The following is a 25645-nucleotide window of genomic DNA, read 5'->3' as shown; positions in this document are numbered from 1 at the left end:
AGCGCACGTATCCACCAGGACTGGTGCTCAAGGCGCTACATCATTATGACCCTGCCCATTGGGCACATGAAACATTCCAAATACTATCTCAGCTCCCTAGGGAGTATACAGCTCGATGCAGCCTGTTAAGCGCAAGGAAGCTAATTAACACAATACCATCTCTGCCCTCACAGGTACCCATTTACTCCTGGGTGGAGAGAAGCAATGAGTGACAAAGTGCCTTGCCCAAGGGCACACACACCATGACCCCGCCAGGACTCGAACCCACAAACTGCAGCTTTACCCACAGACCACGAATAAGTGCCCTTAACCACGAGGCCACAGTACTCCACGTACTATACATGTACGTATGTCTTTAATGTGTTTGTGTTTCCATTGCATTCTCCAGGTATCAACCCTGAAAACTACCTCTTATTCTGTGTGGAATCAGATGATTCTGAATCAATCAAGGAGAGACTTCTAGTTCAAAAGAAGGTAACATCCAGCCTGTGTGATGGTTCCATAATCTTTGACATGCAGTAGTTGGACTGATGTTTGCCTTACACAGGGGAGTGCATTCCAGTAATCCATCACACGTACGTTGACTAAACCAATAATGTCTAAGTAAAACCCTGGAACCTAGACCTGCACAATTTCACATCATGGCCTCTTCACCTCTGCTGAAGCAGTTAGCAAGATCTTAGCCTTCATCAAACCCCTTTAGTAACTTGAGGGTTTCAATTAAACCCCATCACAGCCTTCTACATTTCAAAGTGTCCCTACTTAACTTTCTTTCAGTTTGTCATCAGGAGTCCATTTTATCGGAAATGCAATGATTCCATGATTGATGTGGTAAACCAGTATTTTGTCCACGGAGCGAAATCCTGTATAACGTCTGATATCTCCTGAGATGCAAATTTATGCAGGCTGAGCGCCAGCCAATCGGAGTCGACTTTATTAAATCCTGACGTCATTTCATTCCCAAATCAGGACTGGATGGTTTGATTAGTCAATTCGAATTCAGTGTTTTGTCATGCAGCAACAACCGGCCCCATATCGCGTAACATGATACAGAGCGTGTGACACGTTGATGTGCACCGTGGCGAGTCCGAAAGGGGCACTGTTTCCGCCTTGCCCTTCCGTGGGTTGGTGGGTGTTTTTGTCCGGACAAATCTTGAGATCTTGAAAAATACTTGTTAATTTGGTTTGTGGATTGTTCTTGGTATTTTTAAGAAGCCTATTGCATTTTGGGCCGAAAGGTCGGGCGCATGGAGGTGCGCGCTCGATTGATCGCATCTGTTCGCGCGTAATACATAGACTAGCATTTTTGTAGCCTGTCAACTGAATGTGTTCTTTTAGTTTGGTGTGTGTTTTTATTGCATTCTCAAGGTGGTAACACAGTACAACCAAGTCCCGTTCTGTCATGGAATCAGCTGATTCCGAATGCATCAAGGAGATTTCTAGAAGGTAACATTCAGCCTGTGTGATCATTCCGTAATCTTTGACATTCGGTAGTCATGGTAGTAGGACTGATGTTTGCCTTCAGGGGAGTGCATTCCAGTTTTCTATCCCACGTCTTTAAGTAGAGCAGTTGAACCTGTACAATTTCAGTTAGCACGATGTTAGCCTTAGGTTTACCCCTTCTCAGTAACCTTGACAGTTTCCATTAAATCTTATCACAGCCTCCTTCATTCCAAAGTGTTCTACTTATGTTTCTTAAATTTGTCTTCAAGGTATCGTTTCGATTTGCGATAACACCATGTAGTTATAACTACTGCTCAGTAGATATTTAGTTCTGAAAGGAACTTGTCCTGCTTATTACCTTTCGCTAAGTAGTTTAGTTCTGATAAGAACAGTCCTGCTTCAAGTTCTAAAAGAACTTGTCTTTGGTGTCAACGTTTCGACTAGCCTGCTCTGGTCATCGTCAGTCTCCTGACGATGATGTCGATGGAGTTCTGCAAATCGAAACGATACTGATACTCCACCATGCAAAGCCTAAAATCTTATATCTTCAATGCAACAAAGACAAAATCATTCTCAGAACTCTCACTTCTTATGCACATTAGGTCAAAGTTTTTATGTCAGAATGGTCATGATGAGGTCTTGCTAATGCACGGTATAGCATTTTGGTTTTACTTCAGTTGAAATGATTCTCATCAATAACATATTTTCCCCATAAGTGAAGTCTATAGATGAGGAACTGAATGCATCATGAAAATAACTAGATTGATGGTATTCAAAAAATAAAATCAATATAAAATTTGACGATGTAAAATAATTACATAAATAAAGTTTCACAAAAGCACTTGAAATCAAATGGCACAAATGAAATCAATGTAACATCTGTGTAAAGATAAATTTATTTTGCAAAGTACAACGCAGACTTTATGGCTAGATATGTTTTTAGCTGATAATGCAGCCTCCCCACCCCCTCCCTTTTTATTATTTTTTCTGATCTCAGAGATTCCTGTTCTGTGACAACACCGACTAAAAAGTGCTTTCCTTTGTGGAACCTGAAGAATCAGATCCAATTGCTCCCAGACCTCGTGAAGATTAGCATCCAGCCTGTGTGATGAAGCTGCCATAATCCTCATACAGCCTGCTGAGAAAAGACAGATAGTTGTAATATAGTTGATGCAACTATCGGCCATCAAGATAACAGCTTTAGAAAATGGACACAAAGTAAAGATATTTGTTTGTTTTCTCTGCAAAAAACCTCATCAAGCTTTAAGCTGAACTGTTGCCAGAGGATCCATACCATACTATAGTTAGAGACTGTCTCCTTGTTAGACCTGTGGTATAGCCTTTTCTAGGGAATCTACACGTACACGAGAGGGCACATAGTGGACGAAAACCGTTTGTTTTGAGAACCAAGTACTTGTCTTGAGCAACATAATCTATGAAAGTAACAGGAGAGTCCATGATTGATAAAAAACAATTTGTTTTATGTAAGGCCTGTGGTAAAGCCATTTACAATTTACATGACACCCCGCATACTGAAGAGAAAGCGTATGTTTATGGAACGTGTAGTAAAGTCATTTCTGTAGGTAGCCTAAACAGTCGAGATGAACACAAATGCGAAACCATTTGTTTGTGAGACCTGTGGTAAAGCCTTTTCTGGTAAAAGTGATCTAGGCGTACATGAGAGGGTTCATACAGGTGAGAAACCATTTGTTTGTGGGACCTGTGGTAAAGCCTTTTCTTCTAAAAGGAGTCTATGTGAACATGAAAGGGTCCACACTGGTGAGAAACCATTTGTTTGTGAGACCTGTGGTAAAGCCCATTCTTCTCACAGTAATTTAAGATCACATGAGAGGGTTCATACAGGTGAGAAACCATTTGTTTGTGAGACCTGTGGTAAAGCCTTTTCTTTTAAAAGGAGTCTATGTAAGCATGAGAGGGTCCACACTGGTGAGAAACCATTTGGTTGTGAGACTTGTGGTAAAGCCTTTTCTCAGCTAAGTCATCTTAAAGCACATATCAGGGTGCACACTGGTGAGAAACCATTTGTTTGTGAGACCTGTGGTAGAGCCTTTTCTTCTCAAAGTTATCTACGCAAACATAAGAAGGTTCATGATCATACTGGTGAGAAACCATTTGTTTGTGAGACCTGTGGTAAAGCTTTTTCTGATAAAAGTAATCTACGCGTTCATGAGAGGGTTCATACAGGTGAGAAACCTGTTTGTGAGACCTGTGGTAAAGGCTTTTCTACTCAAAGTCAACTACGCTTACATGAGAGGATGCACACTGGTGAGAAACCATTTGTTTGTGAGACCTGTGGTAAAGCCTTTTCTTCTGAAAGTTATCTATGTGTACATGAGAAGGTTCATCATACAGATGAGAAACCGTTTGTTTGTGAGACCTGTGGTAAAGCCTTTTCTGGTAAAAGTGATCTACGCGTACATGAGAGGGTTCATACAGGTGAGAAACCATTTGTTTGTGGGTCCTGTGGTAAAGCCTTTTCTTCTAAGAGGAGACTATGTGAACATGAGAGGATCCACACTGGTGAGAAACCATTTGTTTGTGAGACCTGTGGTAAAGCCCATTCTTCTCACAGTAATTTAAGATCACATGAGAGGGTTCATACAGGTGAGAAACCATTTGTTTGTGAGACCTGTGGTAAAGCCTTTTCTTTTAAAAGGAGTCTATGTAAGCATGAGAGGGTCCACACTGGTGTGAAACCATTTGGTTGTGAGACTTGTGGTAAAGGCTTTTCTCAGCTAAGTCATCTTAACGCACATATGAGGGTGCACACTGGTGAGAAACCATTTGTTTGTGAGACCTGTGGTAGAGCCTTTTCTTCTCAAAGTTATCTACGAAAACATAAGAAAGTTCATGATCATACCGATGAGAAACCATTTGTTTGTGAGACCTGTGGTAAAGCCTCAACTACTAAAGGTTATCTACGCATACATGAGAAGGTTCATACAGATGACAAACCTGTTTGTGAGACCTGTGGTAAAGGCTTTTCTACTCAAAGTCAACTACGCTTACATGAGAGGGTGCACACTGGTGAGAAACCATTTGTTTGTGAGACTTGTGGTAAAGCCTTTTCTTCTGAAAGTTATCTACGTGTACTTGAGAAGGTTCATCATACAGATGAGAAACCGTTTGTTTGTGAGACCTGTGGTAAAGCCTTTTCTGGTAAAAGTGATCTACGGGTACATGAGAGGGTTCATACAGGTGAGAAACCATTTGTTTGTGGGACCTGTGGTAAAGCCTTTTCTTCTAAAAGGAGACTATGTGAACACGAGAGGATCCACACTGGTGAGAAACCATTTGTTTGTGAGATCTGTGGTAAAGCTCATTCTTCTCACAGTAATTTAAGATCACATGAGAGGGTTCATACAGGTGAGAAACCATTTGTTTGTGAGACCTGTGGTAAAGCCTTTTCTTTTAAAAGGAGTCTATGTAAGCATGAGAGGGTCCACACTGGTGTGAAACCATTTGGTTGTGAGACCTGTGGTAAAGGCTTTTCTCAGCTAAGTCATCTTAATGCACATATGAGGGTGCACACTGGTGAGAAACCATTTGTTTGTGAGACCTGTGGTAGAGCCTTTTCTTCTCAAAGTTATCTTCGAAAACATAAGAAGGTTCATGATCATACCGGTGAGAAACCATTTGTTTGTGAGACCTGTGGTAAAGCCTCAACTACTAAAGGTTATCTACGCATACATGAGAAGGTTCATACAGATGACAAACCTGTTTGTGAGACCTGTGGTAAAGGCTTTTCTACTCAAAGTCAACTACGCTTACATGAGAGGGTGCACACTGGTGAGAAACCATTTGTTTGTGAGACCTGTGGTGAAGCCTTTTTTTCTGAAAGTTATCTACGTGTACATGAGAAGGTTCATCATACAGATGAGAAACCGTTTGTTTGTGAGACCTGTGGTAAAGCCTTTTCTGGTAAAAGTGATCTACGGGTACATGAGAGGGTTCATACAGGTGAGAAACCATTTGTTTGTGGGACCTGTGGTAAAGCCTTTTCTTCTAAAAGGAGACTATGTGAACATGAGAGGATCCACACTGGTGAGAAACCATTTGTTTGTGAGATCTGCGGTAAAGCTCATTCTTCTCACAGTAATTTAAGATCACATGAGAGGGTTCATACAGGTGAGAAACCATTTGTTTGTGAGACCTGTGGTAAAGCCTTTTCTTTTAAAAGGAGTCTATGTCGGCATGAGAGGGTCCACACTGGTGGGAAACCATTTGGTTGTGAGACTTGTGGTAAAGGCTTTTCTCAGCTAAGTCATCTTAACGCACATTTGAGGGTGCACACTGGTGAGAAACCATTTGTTTGTGAGACCTGTGGTAGAGCCTTTTCTTCTCAAAGTCATCTACAAAAACATAAGAAGGTTCATGATCATTCTGGTGAGAAACCATTTGGTTGTGAGACCTGTGGTAAAGGCTTTTCTCAGCTAAGTCATCTTAACGCACATATAAGGGTGCACGCTGGTGAGAAACCATTTGTTTGTGAGACCTGTGGTAGAGCCTTTTCTTCTCAAAGTTATCTTCGAAAACATAAGAAGGTTCATGATCATACCGGTGAAAAACCGTTTGTTTGTGAGACCTGTGGTAAAGCCTTAACTACTAAAGGTTATCTACGCATACATGAGAAGGTTCATACAGATGACAAACCTGTTTGCGAGACCTGTGGTCATCTTAACGCACATATCAGGTTGCACAGTGGTGAGAAATCATTTGAGAAGGTTAATCATACAGATGAGAAACCATTTGTTTGTGAGACCTGTGGTAGAGCCTTTTCTTCTCAAAGTTACCTACCAAAACATAAGAAGGTTCATGATCATACCGGTGAGAAGCCATTTGTTTGTGAGACCTGTGGTAAAGCCTTTTCTGATAAAAGTAATCTACGCGTACATGAGAGGGTTCATACAGGTGAAAAACCATTTGTTTGTGGGACCTGTAGTAAAGCCCTTTCTTCTAAAAGGATACTTTGTGAACACGAAAGGGTCCACACTGGTGAGAAACCATTTGTTTGTGAGACCTGTGGTAAAGCCCATTCTTCTCACAGTAATTTAAGATCACATAAGAGGGTTCATACAGGTGAGAAACCATTTGTTTGTGAGACCTGTGGTAAAGCCTTTTCTTTTAAAAGGAGTCTATGTAAGCATGAGAGGGTGCACACTGGTGAGAAACCATTTGGTTGTGAGACCTGTGGTAAAGCTTTTTCTCAGCTAAGTCACCTTAAAGCACATATCAGGGTGCACAGTGGTGAGAAACCATTTATTTGTGAGTTCTGTGGTAAAGCCTTTTCTCGACGAAGTGATCTATGCCACCACAAGAGGGTTCATACAGGTGAGAAACCATTTGTTTGTGAGACCTGTGGTAAAGCCTTTTCTCGACGATGTAGTCTTCAAACACATATCAAGGTGCACCACAATTGATAGACACCATTTGTTTGTGAGATCAGTTGCGAAGTCTTTGCTAGTCAAAGTCGCTAATATGCGTCAGAGGGTACTAGTGACGAAGCTATGCATTTTCGTGAGACCTGTGGTAAAGCCTTTTCTGACATTTTTTCTAATAAGGAAACAGAATGGTTCAAACTGGGGTACATTTTTTGATATAACTGTGAGCATTAACTTGCAAAGCTTTGTAGTATTTTTTTAGTACATTTTTGTTGCGTTTAATTGTTAATTATAATATATTTCTTATATAAAACCATTCAAACAAATGATAACATAAAGGCCATCAGCCTGGGGGTTTGGTCAGTATCAAATCAGGGCATAAATGATTAGTGTGCACATGCGCAAGGTACACCGCCCCTAGAGTGGTAACAAGCATTTTTATAGACATTTTGAAGAAAAAAAAGTTGATAACCCTCAAAAAGCTGCCACCGCTGCAATGCTACCACTTATTTTCTGACTCTTGAGGTGTATACCTCGCCAAAAATCCCCATGGCGATTATTTCCCTCATTTGATACCGGTGGCCAAAATTTTGGACGAGGCTGATGGCCTAATAAGGTAGATGCTTAATATATGGATAGTACATGAACCTGTGACAGAGTAAACTGGTGATTTTTGGACAGTGATTTTGCCTACCTATGTAAAAGTCTACAGGGGTCCAATGTACATGTAACTGGGTCGCATCAAACACGGGTAGGTGAGGCATACTGTTCACACTAAAGACCGGGTTGTATACGGGGTCAGCTGTAGATTGGGGATTTTTTTACCCAGGGTAGAGCTTCTCAACTCTGTTCATGACCAGGCCTGGATTTTACCTGTGTAGTGCACTGGACCCCTGTAGGAGCCGTGTTGCGTTCTTGGTAGTGTGAAATGGTTCCGAAATCTCCACCTTAGGCCTGGGTCCAATCGCTAATGGGTATAGGTGAGGCATACCATTCACACTTACACTGGGTTGTACAGGGTGATTCCGAATGATCTGGACCCAAGTTCACCATTTGTTTGTGGCAAAAAGAACATAGCGACAAAAAGACTTAAAATGGTAGCTGTGGCTGTGGTGAGGAGTTATGCCATAAATTCAGTGGCTCATTTTCCAGTCTGCACACGGAATTGGTTTTTTTTCTTAAATGTGTCAATATCTTCAAGTGTGTCTGTCACCATGACTAGTATTTTCTACTGCACTGCATGCTTCACATCAGTACACGATTTCAATAAATTTGTTGAACCATGGAACCGTAGTCAGAGTGGTTTTCTTTAGCATGTGTGCTTTGCTTTTCTTCAAAATGGTACAATGGATATATACAGGCCCGGATTATAGGCACAGTGCCTAAGTTCGGGCCTACGAAAAATTCGTGGGGCTACGAAAAAACCGCTGTGTGCCATAAAACACATATAGGCCTACCAACACGCACTCACGCAGAGAACAGTTTTCTAAAACGTTTTTAAACAGTTTTAGGGTCTCTCTCAGAATTTTCTATTTCACCAACTGACGCTGTGCAATGTACATCATGTAGGTGTCATAACTGTAGGCTCTAGCTACAAATACAATATACGAAGTATGTTGTGTAAAGCGAGGTGCCAACCATATGCGTCAATGGATGGGGGCGGGGACATATTAACGCCCCCGACTATTTTTGTCCCCAAGTATAAAAAATTGTAACCTACATTTTGCATTTTGATTCTATAGCTCAGAATAGCTGATTCAATGACTCCAAACTCGAAAATGATGATAAAATGATGATCTTTTGCTAAAACAAATATTGGTTAAAGTGATCAGAAATTGCCTCAGATCGCACGACAGAGCGTCTAGAATCCATTTTTTCTCGGGGCCCTTCAGCGGGCCCCGAAACCCACGCCGTGTAGGCTTCGCACTCACCAGGCCCGGATTAAGTGTTTCGTAGGCCCTTGATAAGATACCATTGTTCGTAGGCCCTACTCCGCCCTAGGCACGGTGTGGACGGTAATTCTGTCCCCCGTTAAAAGTGTCCTCCCCGGCCCGCTAATTCTGTCCCCCTTCAGGTAATTCTGTCCCCTCCAGGTTTTTTTGTACCCCTAGTTTTGCAGCGCAGAAGGCCAGTAATTCCCTATAATTATTGTTTTAATGAATTCATACAAGCTATACATTTTTTACTATTTAGTCTGCCCTTCATGAAGATGAATAAAATTAACTTTTTGGTCTCTTTGTTAAATGTAAACAATTATGTTTCGATCGGCTCGGACTCGGAGTACGGTGAAATTACAGCAAGGTCGTGCACTACAGTAGCCCTATTCTACGGTGGATGCCTCATTAATATAACGACTACTTGGATTGGTCTGCGTTCCTATCGTAGCGCGTAACGAAATTTCTCATTGGTTGAATTTCCTTCGTGTAGATGGATACACAATATAGTTTTATACACATGCGATAAACGCTGCCACAAATCTTGCAGCATGTACTTGCAGCGATGCGCGCGCTCACGAACACGACTCGTATCACCGCATGCATGCACGGGGACACATTTACCAGGGGGACACTTTCAACGTTGGGTAGGGGGACATACATTGTATTTACCAGGGAGGGGGACAGATCTACCTAGGTAAATGTGTCCGTGAGAACAGAGCAGATCAAGCTTGAGCTTTTCTACACTTGACGCGCGTCATAAGCTGTGTTGGTGTAGGAGCCCAGATACTTGAAGTCATCAACTTTATCGAGCTTACTGTCATCCAGTGCAGTGACGTCGTCAGAGGTAGATGGGTTGATGACCATGTACTTAATCTTCTTTGCATTAAGAGAGAGACCATGGAACGGACTTGCAGCAAGCTTCTACTTTATGGAGGAGAGATTTGGCATCAAGGAGGGTGTCAGCAAGCAGACTAGTGTCATCTGCATAATCTAGGTCGGATAGGTATTGGGCAGGGTGTGTACTACTCCTTCGGCGTGAGAGAGTGAGACCATCGGTGACATTTAATGCCGTCCGCCGGGCATAATCCAGAACTATGATGAATAGGTAGGGGGCGAGAGGATCACCCTGAAGAACTCCAGTGTTGACGGAGAACGAATCAGATTCACCTTCGGGAGTGAGAACAACAGCACTTGTATCTTCATACATAATTTTGATGGCATGAATGGTCTCCTCCGGAGAAAATGAGGGCAGCTTGTAAATAATATGCTTTAACCCATCCGCCGAGCTCATGAATAAAAGTTACACCCTCAACTTGAATATTCTATATTAGGGAGTCTGAGAGCCACAACATTTGGGAATTGATGAGATATGGCAATGAACCTCTGGCCCGGACTTGGGGCTTCCAATTCTGAGCATTTTGGATGCAATTGGGCTCGAAAGTGGCATTATTTTGCCAAGTTGTGGAGGGATCCTTTTTCAAGATGGCTACTTTTCCGTTTAAAGAAAAATTGGGGTCATCTTCTTTGAGTAAGAATTCCTCGAAAAGTCAATGGTCAACCCACCAAAAAAAATGAAAAGAAAATGAAAGATGGCATGTTGATCATCATTTTACTGTGCAGCTAAAATACCTGTGAGAGTTCTGAGTATTTTTTTAAAAAGAATTCTGAAGCATGGGCATTAGCACTGGTGTCTATGGGAATTTTATTGCACTGTTGCACCCTTAATGTAATCGTCATTTACATGTTGAAGGCGTATTGCGATCATAATAGCGCCATCTATCAAGAGAGGGCGGTGTTCTTCCTAAGCGATGCAAGCCCAAAATAATGGACACACGGACGTACGTACGTGACGGAAGTACCAACAAAAAATAAACAGTTCATAAACTGATAAATGACTGCATCATGTTTACGTAACACTGTAAATAACTGTCGTGGAAACGGATATAGGCTGCGCTTATTGATGGCTTTTTCTTGACAACATTTTGTTTGGTGTTACGGTGTTACCAAAAATGGAACGAAATCGTTGTTGGTTCCGACTGAAACTGTTACTGGCTGTGGCGATGTGCTTGGTTGAAACAGCACGCATTACAAATCAGGTAGGAAAACTGTCATGACAATTAACTACACAAACATGACAAATAATGCAAATTGGACTAACTAGCTAGGCCTTAAAGCACTAACAAAAAAATGTTGTTTGTTGGACAAGTTGGAAAAAAGTTTTATAACTTTTAATGTGGTTATTTAATGTGGTTATTTAGGTTGGAATTAGTCCGAGTAACTAGCTGACTAGGACTCTACGGATCGCTTTTTTAACATTTGGACATGGTCGGGCAATACTATCGCCCGACCATGTCCATGTCCAAATGTTAAAAAACGATCCGCAGAGTCCTAGTTACTCGGACTAGGTTGGAATAAATGCAATAGGCCTATTCTGACTTGACCATTTGACTGTATGTAACGTAAGCAGAGCCATGAAATTGGATCCGGGTGTTCCTTTGCCAGGCCAGGGTCAAATCTCAGGAAGAGGGTGTTATACTACCGGTGCTTTGCACTTTTTCACTTACAAATTTCTTCCCATATCTGTTATCTTTCAGGTCAAAGATCAAAGGTCGCCAGAAACAAGAAGGTCATTGGTTGCAATGGTGGAAGAACGTTCCGACTTAAACACAATTCCCGCTGGTTCCATAGGGATTGATACCAGTGCAAAAGCGAATCCGTCCACAGAAGCTGAAAGCAACGTTGAAGAAAACAACCGTCCAAAGCCAGGAGAAGCGAACCCAAATAAATCAGTATTTGGTGAATATGGATCAACCTCAAAGAAAACGTCAGTTGCAGAAGCACTGCATTTACTTAGAAAAGGACAAATACCCGTTGAAGGTAGATCTCTGAGAGCTCTGCGGAGGGATACCTTTCCTAGCAAGCAAGGAGAAACAGATGTAGAAAGTTTAGTTCAGAGAACAAACGGGCACGGTGTTGTTAGCAAAAAAACACCCAAGCTGTATCTTGGGAAGACAAGGAACACAAATAGGATGAGAAGAGAAGTTGGTGTTACCACATCAATGATTGCAAATGAATCCACTGACAAAGTCACTAAAACTACTTCCAATCCAAGTCCTTCCACAGTGAAGCAGAACGGCAATGAGCAGTCAAGAATCACCACTCAAAATGTTCTGTCAGCGACAACCTCTGCAGCCAATAACAACAGGCCAACTTTCAATTCGCTGCCACCTCAGAGTTTATCTCCAGTGCCTCCAGAAACCTCGACAGAGGCACCAGAGGCAGCGCCCAAACCCTCTGACCAAACCACTTCTTCGGATCAAGGAGTCTTAACAACAGTGACAACATTGAACCCTCTTCCAGTCCCAACTTCCATGCACTCTACGAAAGAGCAAGTCCAGGTCACTAGTCAAGCCACTTTTGTAAGCACTGCTGCAAACAGACAGCCCATCTCGACGCCAAGAACGTCAACAAAACAGCCCGAACCGCCAGTCATCAAACCATCAGCACCTACTTCCAGACCTAAAAATAAACTGTCAACCAAACATATCACTACGGTGTCTCATACGACAGCATCTTTGATTTCTTTGCCTACATCACCGTGGCCAACAAACGCAACCAGCACCTTACCGGAGTCCAAAGTCCAGGATGTCAAAGAGAGGACCCCGGATGGCGATTGCGCAAACGGAAACTGCGATTCGGCCGTTATACCACTCAATCAGTGGACGGACGATGCTTACTGGGCCTGCGGTAGCCTTCTGACTATACTGCTGATCTTGACGGTCGCCGTGCTGTATACGGGACTCTGGAGAAAGCGTAACCACATGTCCAACCCAATCAGTGACGTCAGCTGCCATGCACAGGCTAGCCCATCACGCAAAAGCAAAACAGATATCAAAGGTACAAATATGAAAAATGACGATCAGATGTAGGAGATATATTATAAGAAACTAGTCAAAATGTTTTCCAAACCCTGTTCATCCTCAGCTTTAGCTTCATTTCTGGCTACAGAATCATTTAAAGCTACTGTCCATCATTGCAGCGATCCAAAAAGAAACTGACGTAATTACACGTATTGTTTGAAAACTTACTTGGTTTAAAGATAGTAGTGGGACTTAAAAGTCCTTGTCAAATTATTCTCTCTGGCAAGCTGTCATTTTGAAGAAAGCAATGAAAGAAGGCCATTTCCAACGATGCGTCGTAAGACGTATTTTTGGAAATTTCCGTTTGTAAATGTAGTTGGTTTTTAATTTTATGTATTGGTGTGCGGTTGCTCTTATTCGTTAGGTTAGTGTTAGGCATCGCGTAGCTGCAATTGACTAAGTGAGAACCCATCCCAGGCACTTATTTTTGGCGCAATTCAATTTGAATTGAAACCGAGATCTTCGAATATTGTTTTCTTAGAATGTACAGCATTCACAGAACTAAAAGTTCATCAGGTTAGTTGTTAAGTACCCATCTTTAAATTTTTAGCACTTTTGTTGCTTCAAAAGTAAAATATACACAAATGACAAATGATATATCCTAATGTACATGTACATAACGTCACAGAAACATAAAACATTTGCTCAAGTGTTTGGGTCTTACAAGTCGTTTGACTATACGCCATTTTCCCACCATGCCAACAGATTTTCTGAAAATGAAGTTGCGACACATCAAGAACCTGACCAACTCCCCGCTATCGACATCGTCATCACTGAGCAAGCAGGATACCAGGCAACACAACGGCAGCAGCACAAGGAGCACTAACGGCAGAGCCGGTAACCAGTACCCACACAGGTACGACAGGCTCCCTCTACTGGTGGCTGACGAAAACGAGGACGAGGAGGAATTTACGAGAGAGTGGGGACCACGGACAACGGAACATAATGTATGATCGTTGTGAATGTGAATACAGCACACAAGTGAGTCCAAGTAAATTAAGGCCGAGTATAATAGTATCTCGTCCGCGCTTTTTGAAAAAATAACGGAAGCGGCCTCCTTTCAAAATTGCTTTGAAAGAAGCGTCTTCACAGAAAGTGCCTTTGTGAATATATTTTTATATTGTGGAGGGGGGGGGGGGGTTGGGGGTTTCAAAAAGCTTTTTTTAAGGCGTGTTTGTGTGGACAAGCATTACATTCACTGTGTGGACTTCCGAACAAAAGATGTCCACATAAACCAGGTAGCGGCGACGTTGTGTGGACTTGCCCACGTCCACACAAGGTTTTCCCCTGTCTGGAAAACAGCTTTAGTTTAGAGGCATTTTTGGGTTAGGTTTATCCGTAGCAAAATGAAGAGAAACACTAAAGGGAATCATAGAAAAAATTTTTAGGTTGAAAGAGTTTTCACAGTTTGAGAAAAACTGGTTTTTCTTAACTACACGAAAAAACAAAGGAATGTTCACACTAGGTATACATGTAAAACAAACGTGTGTGTGCTTAATTGAAAAATTTGTCTGTGACAATCATGATTGTCATGGCAAGTAGAACTTCCATGACTTTTGAAAAATATAATGCACTTAATTATAATTTCCCCTCTTGATCAAATGAGTATTCGAACACAGGGTTAACTTAATTTATTTTCCATTATTGTGAATTTCTGGGGTTTTTTTTATAAATAAATCGTTAAATCACAGCCAAAAATGTTTGTGATTGAAAGTAAGGTTTTAAACTTTCAGAGATCTGCAAAATGTCCATTTTGACAAAATGTGCATCGTTACACAGAAGACACCCATCCCACTTAACCTGTGCAAATCTGTCCAACTAAAATAGCCCTGAAATTGCAATTCATGTGTATTATACTATTAAGTCTATCAGTGATTGAAAGTAAGGTTTTAAACTTTCAGAGATCTGCAAAATGTCCATTTTGATAAAATGTGCATCGTTACACAGAAGACACCCATCCCACTTAACCTGTGCAAATCTGTCCAACTAAAATAGCCCTGAAATTGCAATTCATGTGTATTATACTATTAAGTCTATCAGTGATTGAAAGTAAGGTTTTAAACTTTCAGAGATCTGCAAAATGTCCATTTTGACAAAATGTGCATCGTTACACAGAAGACACCCATCCCACTTAACCTGTGCAAATCTGTCCAACTAAAATAGCCCTGAAATTGCAATTCATGTGTATTATACTATTAAGTCTATCAATGAAAGTTGTCATTTATTTTTAGCTGGAGGTAACCAGCGCAACAATTCATCATGTCTCTCTAGCTAGTAACAAACGTTGACATTGTCTTATTGCTCTTACATATTTTGACCGATTTCAACCAAACTTTGTCAAAAGTATCAGTAGCATAGCCCGAACATGTCAAATGACCCAACCAGGGTCAAAGGTCATCATGGGTCATCATGGGACATCATGGTCACCGGGATCAAAAACCTGATTTTGTTTTGCTCAAAACACTACTCCTTCCAGAAATAACACGGCACAATCACGTGACTCACGCATGAACACGAATTCGTTTTCCTGCAGTTTCCGAGATCCGATCGAGCTTATTTATGACAAAAGATTCTTGCTGAACGGTCTTGTACGTGTTTGGACTAATATACATGTAAATTTGTGCATACATGTATGTACACAATGCAAAATGTGATAACAAATACAGTGTGCCAAACTCCAGCACATCTAACTTGCAAATTCTTTATTCAGCAAATCTCATGAAATTAAAATTTGTGTTGGCTACTTGCCAAACATAATTGTGTTGTACATTAGCAATGCAGAAGCAGAGAAAACAAAATAAAGGGAAAGTGCATAAAACCGGAATGCAAAAAATGTGGAACAAACCAAAGGAGCACAGAAAGAATTTTTTTTGGAGAGCTTTCATGGGGAATATTTAGCTCAACTGTCTTCTTTAAATTCTGTCAAATATCAGCCATTCCACTACCTCGAAAAATGATATTCTTTGTTTTAGTAACCTCTTCCTAAAATTGCCGACAAGCGAATGAACAGCCAGTTCAGACTCGCGCATTGTAAAACTGAATAATGGCATTTCGAATATTCATATACATGTATTCTATCAAGTCCGAGTAAGAAAAATCAAACGGTGAAATATTCAAAACTTCGCAGCACTAATTGGATTCGTGCGCAGTGGCGAATTTTGACGGATTCAGGGCGGTTCCTAGAGACTACAGTTATGAATAAAGTATTTTTTTTAAATGTTGTTTGTATACATGTGCATGATGTTCATTTCAGCAAGGCCATAAACGGAGGCCCAGTTTGAACATGGAATGTAGAGATTAATTCCACAATTGCTTTGTCCGTTTGTAACAGGTGGATTGGACTCTGAGTAACTTTCATGTGTATGTACACGTCCGCATGTTCTTTGTATGAATTATGCATCGATATTTATCAATGCAAAAAATACAAAGAGAAAGTGAGACGAAACATGTGGTTCATTGAAAAGCTCGACAGCTGCAGCAAATATGCCGACGTGTTACTGTTAAATTCTCTGGCGGTATACCCAGTTTGATGGACAGTGTATTCGGGCCTATCACACTATTCAGTTCAGTTCAGTTCAGTAACTTCAGTTCAATTTATTTCATATCAACATTGAAAACAGTGATAACAATGCTCATCATACATTACACTGCAACTATTCAAAGTCTCTGTGTTGGACCAAGGTCCAACACAGAGACTTTGTAAACCCCTTTTACACTAAACAAGATTTTAACACGGCTTGTACAATAGGACCGACACTCTTTAACACGGGTAAAATCAAAACCCTGCTTGGGACCAGGGTTAAGAGGCTCGACCCGGGTACAAAATCCACCATCTACAGCTGACCCCGTATACACACAGACAGTGTAAGTCTGAATGGTGTGCCTTGCCTACCCGTGTTGGATTTAGTTCCGTTTACAGTGGAACCATGTTAATTGGAACCATGTTAATTTCAGCACGGGTAGGGGAGTATGATCAGGCTTTATTCTGTTTGTGCCAACAAAAGCTAGTAACAATTTTTTTTTTAGTTTTTAGTTAGTTTTCATGCCTCAGCAGCTTACTGAAATTGGCCAACTGTTACATGTTTTGATGTTCCAAGTCTGGTTAAAAAAAACCCACAGGAGATCATGTAAATTTCTGTTAACCCCACGGGCCGTGAAAAAAATTAAAGGGAATGTACATCATTGGCTTTTGCTGTAATTTTCAGAAATGAACTACTTGAGGGGTTAGTATAATAGGTCAAATATTGTTACACTGACATGTTTGAAGTTTTGTGTTCGAAAATGCTGGAAAAACCAAGAAAAACGAAAATGTTCAAGTAGTCTGGTTCCCTGACTCCACTAAGGATAAAATGGATCAATTTATAGATGCCGGAAAATTGTAAGGTAAGGGAATCACGGTGTAGCTGGCCTGCACCCGTTCATGAACATGTTACCAAATAGCAAACAAAATTTGGACTGAAAAAATGGTAAATTTGAAGCAGAAGTTGAAAAATAGTTAGGTTTTTCCAACGGTGATCGGCCGACCACTGTTGGAAATGTATACAAAAATGCCAATTTCTTGAAAGTGACTTCACACCAGGAGCCATAATTTTACAGGATGCTTTTGACTGTCATTTACCAACATCCAAGTAAGGTATTTCGTAAAAACTTGATAGTTTTATTTTTCGATGTTTGCAAATGTTGTATATTCCCTTTAATGAAACAGACTATTGTGTGGAAGTGTTATCAGAATCAAGTGTCACAATTGGATTTTTTTTAACAATTCTTTGGAGTTGGGAGATAAGATAACATGAGATAATTTTCCGAAACACTGGCATGGTCTGAAATGATATCAGGTTTTGAGATGTTTAACTTGACTCTTTATGGGAAATAAAAACTAATTAGCCATCTGGTGTTGACATTTGAGATCTACTTCAATTACATGGTTCCCAGCACTTTATGGAAACAAAACTCCCCGACCTTTCTCTGATATTTCCCTGACAGAAATGTCCAAAAGTCCATGATAAATGTTTTCACTTTAAAGGGAAGATACAACATTTGCAAACATCAAAGCAGGGAATGATCAAATTATCACGTAATACCTTACTGAATTGTTACGGAATGACAGTCTAAAGCATCCTTTAAAACCGTGGCTCCTGGTGTGCTGCCATTTTCAAGAAAAACTGTATTTTTCCAACGCTGGTCGGCCGACCAGCGTTGGAGAAAACTGTTTTTTTTTTCAAAAACTGTTCCTATTTTTTCATATTTAGTTATTCTGACTTTTCTTTGCAATTGATTACACACCTGTGAAGGGGTTCAAGGCTTCAAGCTTGCTAGACTTATTCTCTGACCTTAAAATTCCCCAAAGTGTATTAATTGCTCCGTTTCATCTTAAGTGGGGTCGGGGAACCAGACTACAAGAATATGATAGGTTTTCTTGGTTTTTCCAGCATCTACAAGCCCAAAACGTGAATTAAGTCAGTTTAACAATATTTTCTATAACATACTAGTCCTCCAAATTCATTTATTTCTGAAAATTGCAGCAAAAGCAAATGTTGTACATTCCCTTTAACGAGGTTGCTGAGAAGTCAAGAGGCGATTGCAGCAAAGCAACTAAGATACTGATAATACATGTACGTATGTACACAGGCAACTTGTGGACAAGCGATGGCCTCCCTTCTTCCCCTTATATAGCCAGTCAGTCAGTGGAGACAACTTAGACACATGGCACAAGGCGCACATGTATACACGTACGCCAAACTGGTGAAAACCTGTGTCTTCTGGGTCACTGTCAAATTCACTGAGTTTTTCCTGATTTTTGGTGTTTTTCCCAAATTCCCTGAGCTTTCCCTGACTGGAAAAGTGGAAACTTATTTTCAAGATTTTCTCTGATTTCCACAGTGGCTGAGAACCCTGAATTAGTTAGAGAGAAAAGTGGGGCATATTTTCTTAAAGGGAATATACAACATTTGCAAACATCGAAAAATAAAACTACCAAGTTTTTGTGAAATACCTTAATAGGATGTTGGTAAATGACAGTCTAAAGCATCCTGTAAAATTATGGCACCTGGTATACTGTCATTTTCAAGAAAATTGGTATTTTTGTATCAATTTCCAACGCTGATCGGCCGATCAGCGTTGGAAACAACTGGCTTTTTTTCAAATACTGGCCACAATTGACCATTGCACTTGTTTGCAATCGATTACAAACCTATGAACGGGTACGGGCCAGCTAGACTGGTTCCCTGACCTTACAATTCCCCAATGTATGTAAACTGCTCTGTTTCTTCTTATATGGAGTCAGGGAACCAGACTACAGGAAAATGATCGTTTTTCTTGGTTTTTATAGCATTTTCGAACCCAAAACCTCCAAAAAGTCAGTGTAACTATATTTGCTTCATATTTCCAACCCCCCAATTCCATCCATTTCTGAAAATTACAGCAAAAGCAAATGATGTATATTCCCTTTAAGGGTATATCTTTGTTGCTTTGTGGGAAAGTTTGTTTTGGAGGAAAGGACACATTGCAGGACCAACCTTTTCATGTCAATTTAACATATTTTTTGAAAATATATTCAGTCGAATCCGTTATCAAAATTAGCACAATGGATCAGCCCTTGAAATTATAGGGTTAGAACTTTGTTACTATAGAGGGTGTACCCAGAATGTGGGAAAACAGTGCAAGTAGCTAGGCCTTCTTTACATGTCATTTTGACAAATTTGCACCCCCCCCCCCAAAAAAAAGAGTTTTAAAGTGGATCATTTATTGTACAACAGAGCAGTCATCTTTAGACGATTGCCTTAGAACTCTGTTGGCATACATTTTTTTGTACACAAGAACATTGTTTGCTTAAAAGGGAATGTAAAATCTGATTGGCAAATGCCTAATGTCTATATAATACCCCCTACCGGTATGTTATTTCACTTCACATTATAATCCATTATGTACACTCTGATGGAGGCACAGTATTGTAGATGATTATTGAATTCAGGTATCGCCTGCTGTGTATTAAAGGGAAGAAACAACATTTGCAAATATCACAAAACAAAATGATCAAATTATCACGAAATACCTTACTGGCTTGTTAGGGAATGACAGTCTAAAGCATCCTGTAAAATCTTGGCTGCTGGTTTGCTGACATTTTCAAGAAAAATTGTATTTTTCCAACGCTGGTCGGCCGACCAGCGTTGGAGAAAACTGGCTTTTTAAAAAAAAAAAACTGCTCCTAATTTTTCATAATTAGTTATTCCACATTTTCTTTGCAATTGATCACACACCTGTGAGGGGGTACAAGTCTGCTAGACTGATTCTCTGACCTTAAAATTCCAAAAAGTCTATAAATTGCTCCGTTTCATCTTAAGTGGGGTCAGGAAACCAGACTACAAGAATAAGATTGGTTTTCTTAGTTTTTCCAGCATTTTCAAGCCCAAAACTTTAAACAAGTCATTTTATTTGCTATAACATACTCATCCTCCAAATCCATATATTTCTGAAAATTGCAGCAAAAGCAAATGTTGTACATTCCCTTTAAATGTACAGTTTGTGCCAAATCTTATTTTGGAATGATACACGAAGGACAATGTAATAAGGCTTGTTGCCCATTTGAGACTTAAAAATAATGACCTTTGCACTGACTGACACTGTATTAATATTCATTTCACTTTTTTTAAGTGACATTTTTAACCTGCCTAATCCATGTATATATCACTAATTCTGAAGGGCACTTTCGTTTATTATTATAAAGCCTTGGCTTTTGCTAAAATTTTCAGCTTCATTATTTTAAATGAAATGGCTTTCAGAAGCTTGGTCCTTTTTGTAAAATCTACAGGAAGTGACTTTGGGTTTCATTTTGTAAACATGTAGCAAATATTTTAAATACAGTTTTAAACGTTTTTAAACGTTAAGCCATTCCCCAAAGGCTGAGACCTGCCCATGTTATGTCTGCAGACTGGCTTGATTGGCATGATAAATCAACAAAGATTGAGGTTAAAAAAGATTGCGGGTAACACCATGTGGAAAGTAATCTCTTCTAGAAAGAAGTGTGGTTCCGAAAACTTTATCTCATCCGCCATGCAAAGCTTCAAGTCCTATATAACAAGGATTGACATACATGACATATAGTCATTGAAAAAGCAAAAAACTTTACGTGTAACCCGAACGTAATCAAGAACTGTGCTTATAAGATTTAGTGAATCAAAAAGGTTTGAAAACATCGCTTATTATTTGTGGTATGTACATGTATGTCTGTTTAATTCAAAGGAAGATTGCATTGAACGTAGGTCACTTTTTTATGATAATTCGAGTTTCATTTAGACGTTTTGCAAAAATTTGTTAACAGATAATTTAGAATTGTTTACGTTTAAATCTTTAAACGTCACATCCTTGGTAAAGTCTGATCTACGTATCTAGCCACTGCCATTTGACCTTTTTGAAGCTTTTAAGGCTTCAAAATGGCATAGGAGCTGGACAAGAGCCAGAGCCACATACAGCCGATTCCAAATTTCAAAATGTTCCTTACTGTCAACGATAGTTACATGTATGTTGGTTCTTGCAATCTGCTAAGACTTTAAAATGGCACATGGGCTGGAAACAGAGCCGGAGCTGCATGTAAAGACATGTTTTCATAAATGTCCAACTATCAACAATAGTCAAAAAACCTGTTTGAAATTGGAAAGGCAGTTAGTTCCGAGTAATGTCACAAATAAAGAAACTCGCGGAATTGATGCATTAGTTGTAAAATGTGAATGTCTTTCACTGAACATGCATGTATATGTTTTTTACATGTAAACAAATTTGATATTTATTAAAAATCTTTCATATTGATAGGCCTATATGTTCATTCCAATACATCGGACTTTTTGAAAGTCTTACTTCTGTGTGCAATTCAGACAGAGATGTAAAACTGAGGTTCAAAAATGTGTTGATTCATAAGAGGCTCATTGTAAGCTGTACATTATAAGCTGTACATGTGCATGCGTATCGGTACATTAAACACTTAAATTTTATGTTAAAAAGTAGGCCTATTCCATTACAAATGACGACTTCTTGTTGCCTCCATTTCAGCAAAATTGACATCACGCACTTGGAATTTTGTACACTGTTCAGGTATTTTCATTCGCCTTGATTTAGGATATAATGACATCTCTTTTTTATGATATCCGGGACTGTAAATAAAATTTAATGGAGGTTTTACAGATGGCCAGTATAATCTTCATTCTGTATGTGATCTTGAAAAAAACCCAATTATTTCAATATGAAATTGAAAGCAAGTTAAACTCTTCATTATTGACACTTGCGAGTAGAAACGAAAGCAATGAAACAAAAGTTTGTTACGAATTAAAACCAGTCTGCTCTGATGAATAATTTCAAATTTGTGATAAAACATACCCTAATGTTTGAAGCCACTTAAAAAAAATTGAAAGTGAGGCTTTGGACGCACTCCGATCATAAAAGAGTCTGGCACCATCCCGTTCAACAGTTTACAGTATATAAAGTGGATTCAGGGAACACGATCCAAAATGGCTTCCTGGTGAATGAGGTCTATGGGCCGTTTTTTTTTTCTCACTTCCTTCAAACAGAATTGATCGGGTCATGAGTGATATGTTTATAGCAAGACTGAAGTATGAAAGTTTACAAAAGATTCTCAGGTGCGTTAGAATGTGGCTGTTACTTTGTATATATTACAAGAGTTTATTCAGATTTTCCATACTCTTGTTGACTTGTAAAAACTATACAATGCCCAACTTGTCTCTCGTGTGTAAAAGTATAATTGTACAGCATGGGGGATGTTTTAATTCCCTGGTTGTTACCTTTTTTTAGTGTTGAAAAACTTGTGTCCTTTTTAAATTTTACGATGTTTTATGATGTTTCAATTAAAGTTGACGAACAAAAACAGATGGGGCAGCTTTCGCTAGTTTGCAGTTTTGCCAATACTCTCTACAAACTAACAGTCCACCATACATAAATCATGTTTTTGCTATTGGGAAACTTTGTCATGTTTTTTTAGTTTCTACATGTTATAATAAGCATGGGTGTCGCTTGGACTTTTTTCGAGAGGCGGGCAAAGCTGTCAAAATCCTTGTACATTGTACTTTCTCTAGCATATTCTCAAGTTGTCATTTTTTTCGAGGGTGGGCAGGGGGACATTTGCCCACCCCCCCCCATTGACACCTCACGGACACCCATGTTGTTAAATGTCAATTAAATTAACAGCAATATGTATTATTTGCTTGCAGAGTTGAACATCATTTTGAAAGAGTAATTACATTAGATATTTTCTAACCAGAAAGGGTACCGGTAGCTGTAGAAATTGAATTAAGTACACAAATTAAAGAGAACTAAAAATGATCTTTCATGGCCGTCTGTGCATGTACATTGTAGAGTATGGTTCTGTTATTTTGTTAAAAGGTCACTTTGTAAAGGAGTCGACATTAAAATAATTGTGTCAGCCACTTCCTGTGGTTTTGCTGTTATCAGCCGGACAAATCTCTTTTCCGCTGGCCAACGAGGTTAACCTTTTCTGTAAAATCTACTGGTTCTCCAAGGTCAAGCCTCTTAAAATTTTGCAGAGTTTGTTCAACTTAAGGCAAGCTTTTGCATTTCATCTGACACCAATATGAATGTATAGGAGACATTTGTAGCTTTCCAAATTGAGGGCAATCTCACCAAGTGTACATTTTCTTCATTTTGTTTGAAGGGTTTTTTTTTTTCTGTCAGGTCTGATCTTGTATTTTTTTGTAATATAAATTTTGGAATAAAATTGTGCTGCCTGATGTACAGTTTTGGTAACAAATGTTCAGTATGTATATATTGTGTGACATTAAATAAGAAATAGTTTTTAAAATAAGAACACTATAAGAACACTGTTGTTTTTCTTCTGTTTTTGTACATTAATTCATGGAACTTTTGTGAACCCCCCCCCCTGAAAAAAAAAATAAAGCCTAACATGCCTAAACATGTACATGTATGTTCACTACCAATTTGCATAGCATACATGTAACAAAAGACTTCAAAGCACATTTGCTGCCCCCATATACATGTACATAATAATAATAATAATATCGGAGTCTTATATAGCGCATGTATCTACCAACTATTAGGTACTCAAGGCACTGGAGATATGTCTATTATTAAAGAAAGGTAAATAAAGTTTATGAGAAATATGAGACCCATTACAGTTGACTCTCGTTAATACAAACTTGTTCGGACCTAGCCAAATTGTTTGTTATATCAGAATTTTGTATTAAGAGGAACATCAGTCCCATTCATTGTGCACATAAATGCACAGTCGGGACTAAGACTTTATGTTTGTTACAACCAGAATTTTGTATTAACAGAGTTTGTACTAACGAGATTCGACTGTATGTAGCGCCTTATAAGGGTTTACAAGGTGCTGCGGCGCATATTGCAGCCACTGCCAGAAACACCGGGGCAAACCCTTTCTCTTAGCGTTAAGTGTTACTGGGTTCTTTAACGTGCATATTATTGCACAACACACGGGACCTACGGCTTTACGTTTCATCCGAAGGACGAAGCAATAATGGTAAAGTGCCTTGCTCAAGAGCACAAGCACCATGTTCCCACGGTCAGGACTCAAACCCATGTACCACGGCACACAAGTCGAACACCGTAACCATTGGACCACAGCACCCCTTACATATACATGTAAGTGTGATCCTTAAAAATGTTCTTGAAGTTTTTTGGTTCTTGTTTGGCTACTGGGCAATGTCTTAAATTTGGACGTACATGTCAGACACTTTAATGAGCCGTGCTGTTGGAAAAGTGAATGTGATACATCACTAATAATGTGATGTCTGGGTACAAGACCAACTGAAGTGCACCACCAACTTAACGACCTTGTACGTTGAATTTTACGGAATTGCCACCATATAACTTAATACTCACAAGTTGTAACCCAATATATTCCATGAGCACAATATAAAAAACAACCATATTAAAATTCAATTTGAGAGAAAATATATTAGCAGAGACGAAAAATCCAGCGGAAATATCCAACGGAAGTATTTTTTCCAAATGGATCAATTTTATTTACAATATCAAATGTCAAGCCTATGCATATTTACAATAAAAACGAGTGGATGTACACTAATGACGTGTGAAGTTACAGATACTCATCCCAGAATTAGTTACGCACACACAAAAACGGGAATTTCAGGCATTAGCATGCAATCACATGCACGAAAAACCTGCTGGTACGCCACACTACATGTATATATTACTGCAGTTTCGTTGCACAGATGGTCAGAGTTGCGTGGGTAGAATATTGATTGCAATCACCAAATAGAAAATTCGATGCTAAAAGCGGAGTTAATTAAACCATTTTATAAGCCAGTACATATTAACAAAGTTCAACAAATGAGCTGCTAAAAAAAAAAAATTGGAAGCAACATGTGTGACAGGAAATTTACGAAGACTCCCGAGTTGGTACTTGATCGTAATTACCCCGAAATTCTGAATTTGTGTAAAGCAGTCTTGTTATTGCAAAAAAACTTGAACACGCCTCAAGTGGGTGGAATATCCTGGAATAGTTGATTTTGAATGTAGACAAAATAGGGTCCATCAGAAATGATGTGAGCGCAGATTATGAATGCGGCTCAGAAAAAATCACTATCGTTTGTGGTAATTTTACCAGGCCCACATTTATGGGTCTTCATTTCCATGTTTGGATGTGAGATGCCAATTTCCGATGGTGTCCCGGATGAAATGACAACGAAAAAGGTGATTTAATGAGCAATATTGATCAGAGCCATTTACATCTCCCGTACTCGCATCATTTCAAAAGGTCCCTAATTGCCATTGGGTAGATTTATGTTTTCATGAATGGGTTTCTGTATTGCTGTATGTACACAGCTGTTTTGAATCAATTCTATCGACTGGACAGTACAGTCACGCCCCAACTACATGTATAGCATCGACCCAGCTATAGTTAGGACGATCCCAGCTA

At 39.6% G+C, this 25645-nt stretch overlaps 2 protein-coding genes across 2 annotated transcripts; both read left to right on the top strand.

The window, feature by feature from the left end:
* The first annotated feature begins 394 nt into the window (after positions 1 to 394).
* LOC119730709 (zinc finger protein 721-like) lies at positions 395 to 8138 on the top strand. The gene is made up of 3 exons (XM_038203713.1): positions 395 to 575; positions 1369 to 1446; positions 2441 to 8138. Exon 3 carries the CDS (start codon positions 3045 to 3047, stop codon positions 6882 to 6884), a length of 3840 nt encoding a protein of 1279 aa, XP_038059641.1. The 5' UTR covers positions 395 to 575; positions 1369 to 1446; positions 2441 to 3044; the 3' UTR covers positions 6885 to 8138.
* A 2461-nt stretch (positions 8139 to 10599) lies between these two features.
* On the top strand, positions 10600 to 15650 carry LOC119730572 (mucin-5AC-like). Its single transcript, XM_038203551.1, has 3 exons — positions 10600 to 10878; positions 11377 to 12679; positions 13408 to 15650. Exons 1-3 carry the CDS (start codon positions 10792 to 10794, stop codon positions 13653 to 13655), a joined length of 1638 nt encoding a protein of 545 aa, XP_038059479.1. The 5' UTR covers positions 10600 to 10791; the 3' UTR covers positions 13656 to 15650.
* The last annotated feature ends 9995 nt before the right edge of the window (positions 15651 to 25645 follow it).

This window comes from Patiria miniata, unplaced genomic scaffold (assembly GCF_015706575.1).
Source record: "Patiria miniata isolate m_02_andy unplaced genomic scaffold, ASM1570657v1 HiC_scaffold_22, whole genome shotgun sequence".
Taxonomy (NCBI): Eukaryota; Metazoa; Echinodermata; class Asteroidea; order Valvatida; family Asterinidae; genus Patiria; species Patiria miniata.
This window is presented reverse-complemented; position numbering and strand designations above follow the sequence as displayed.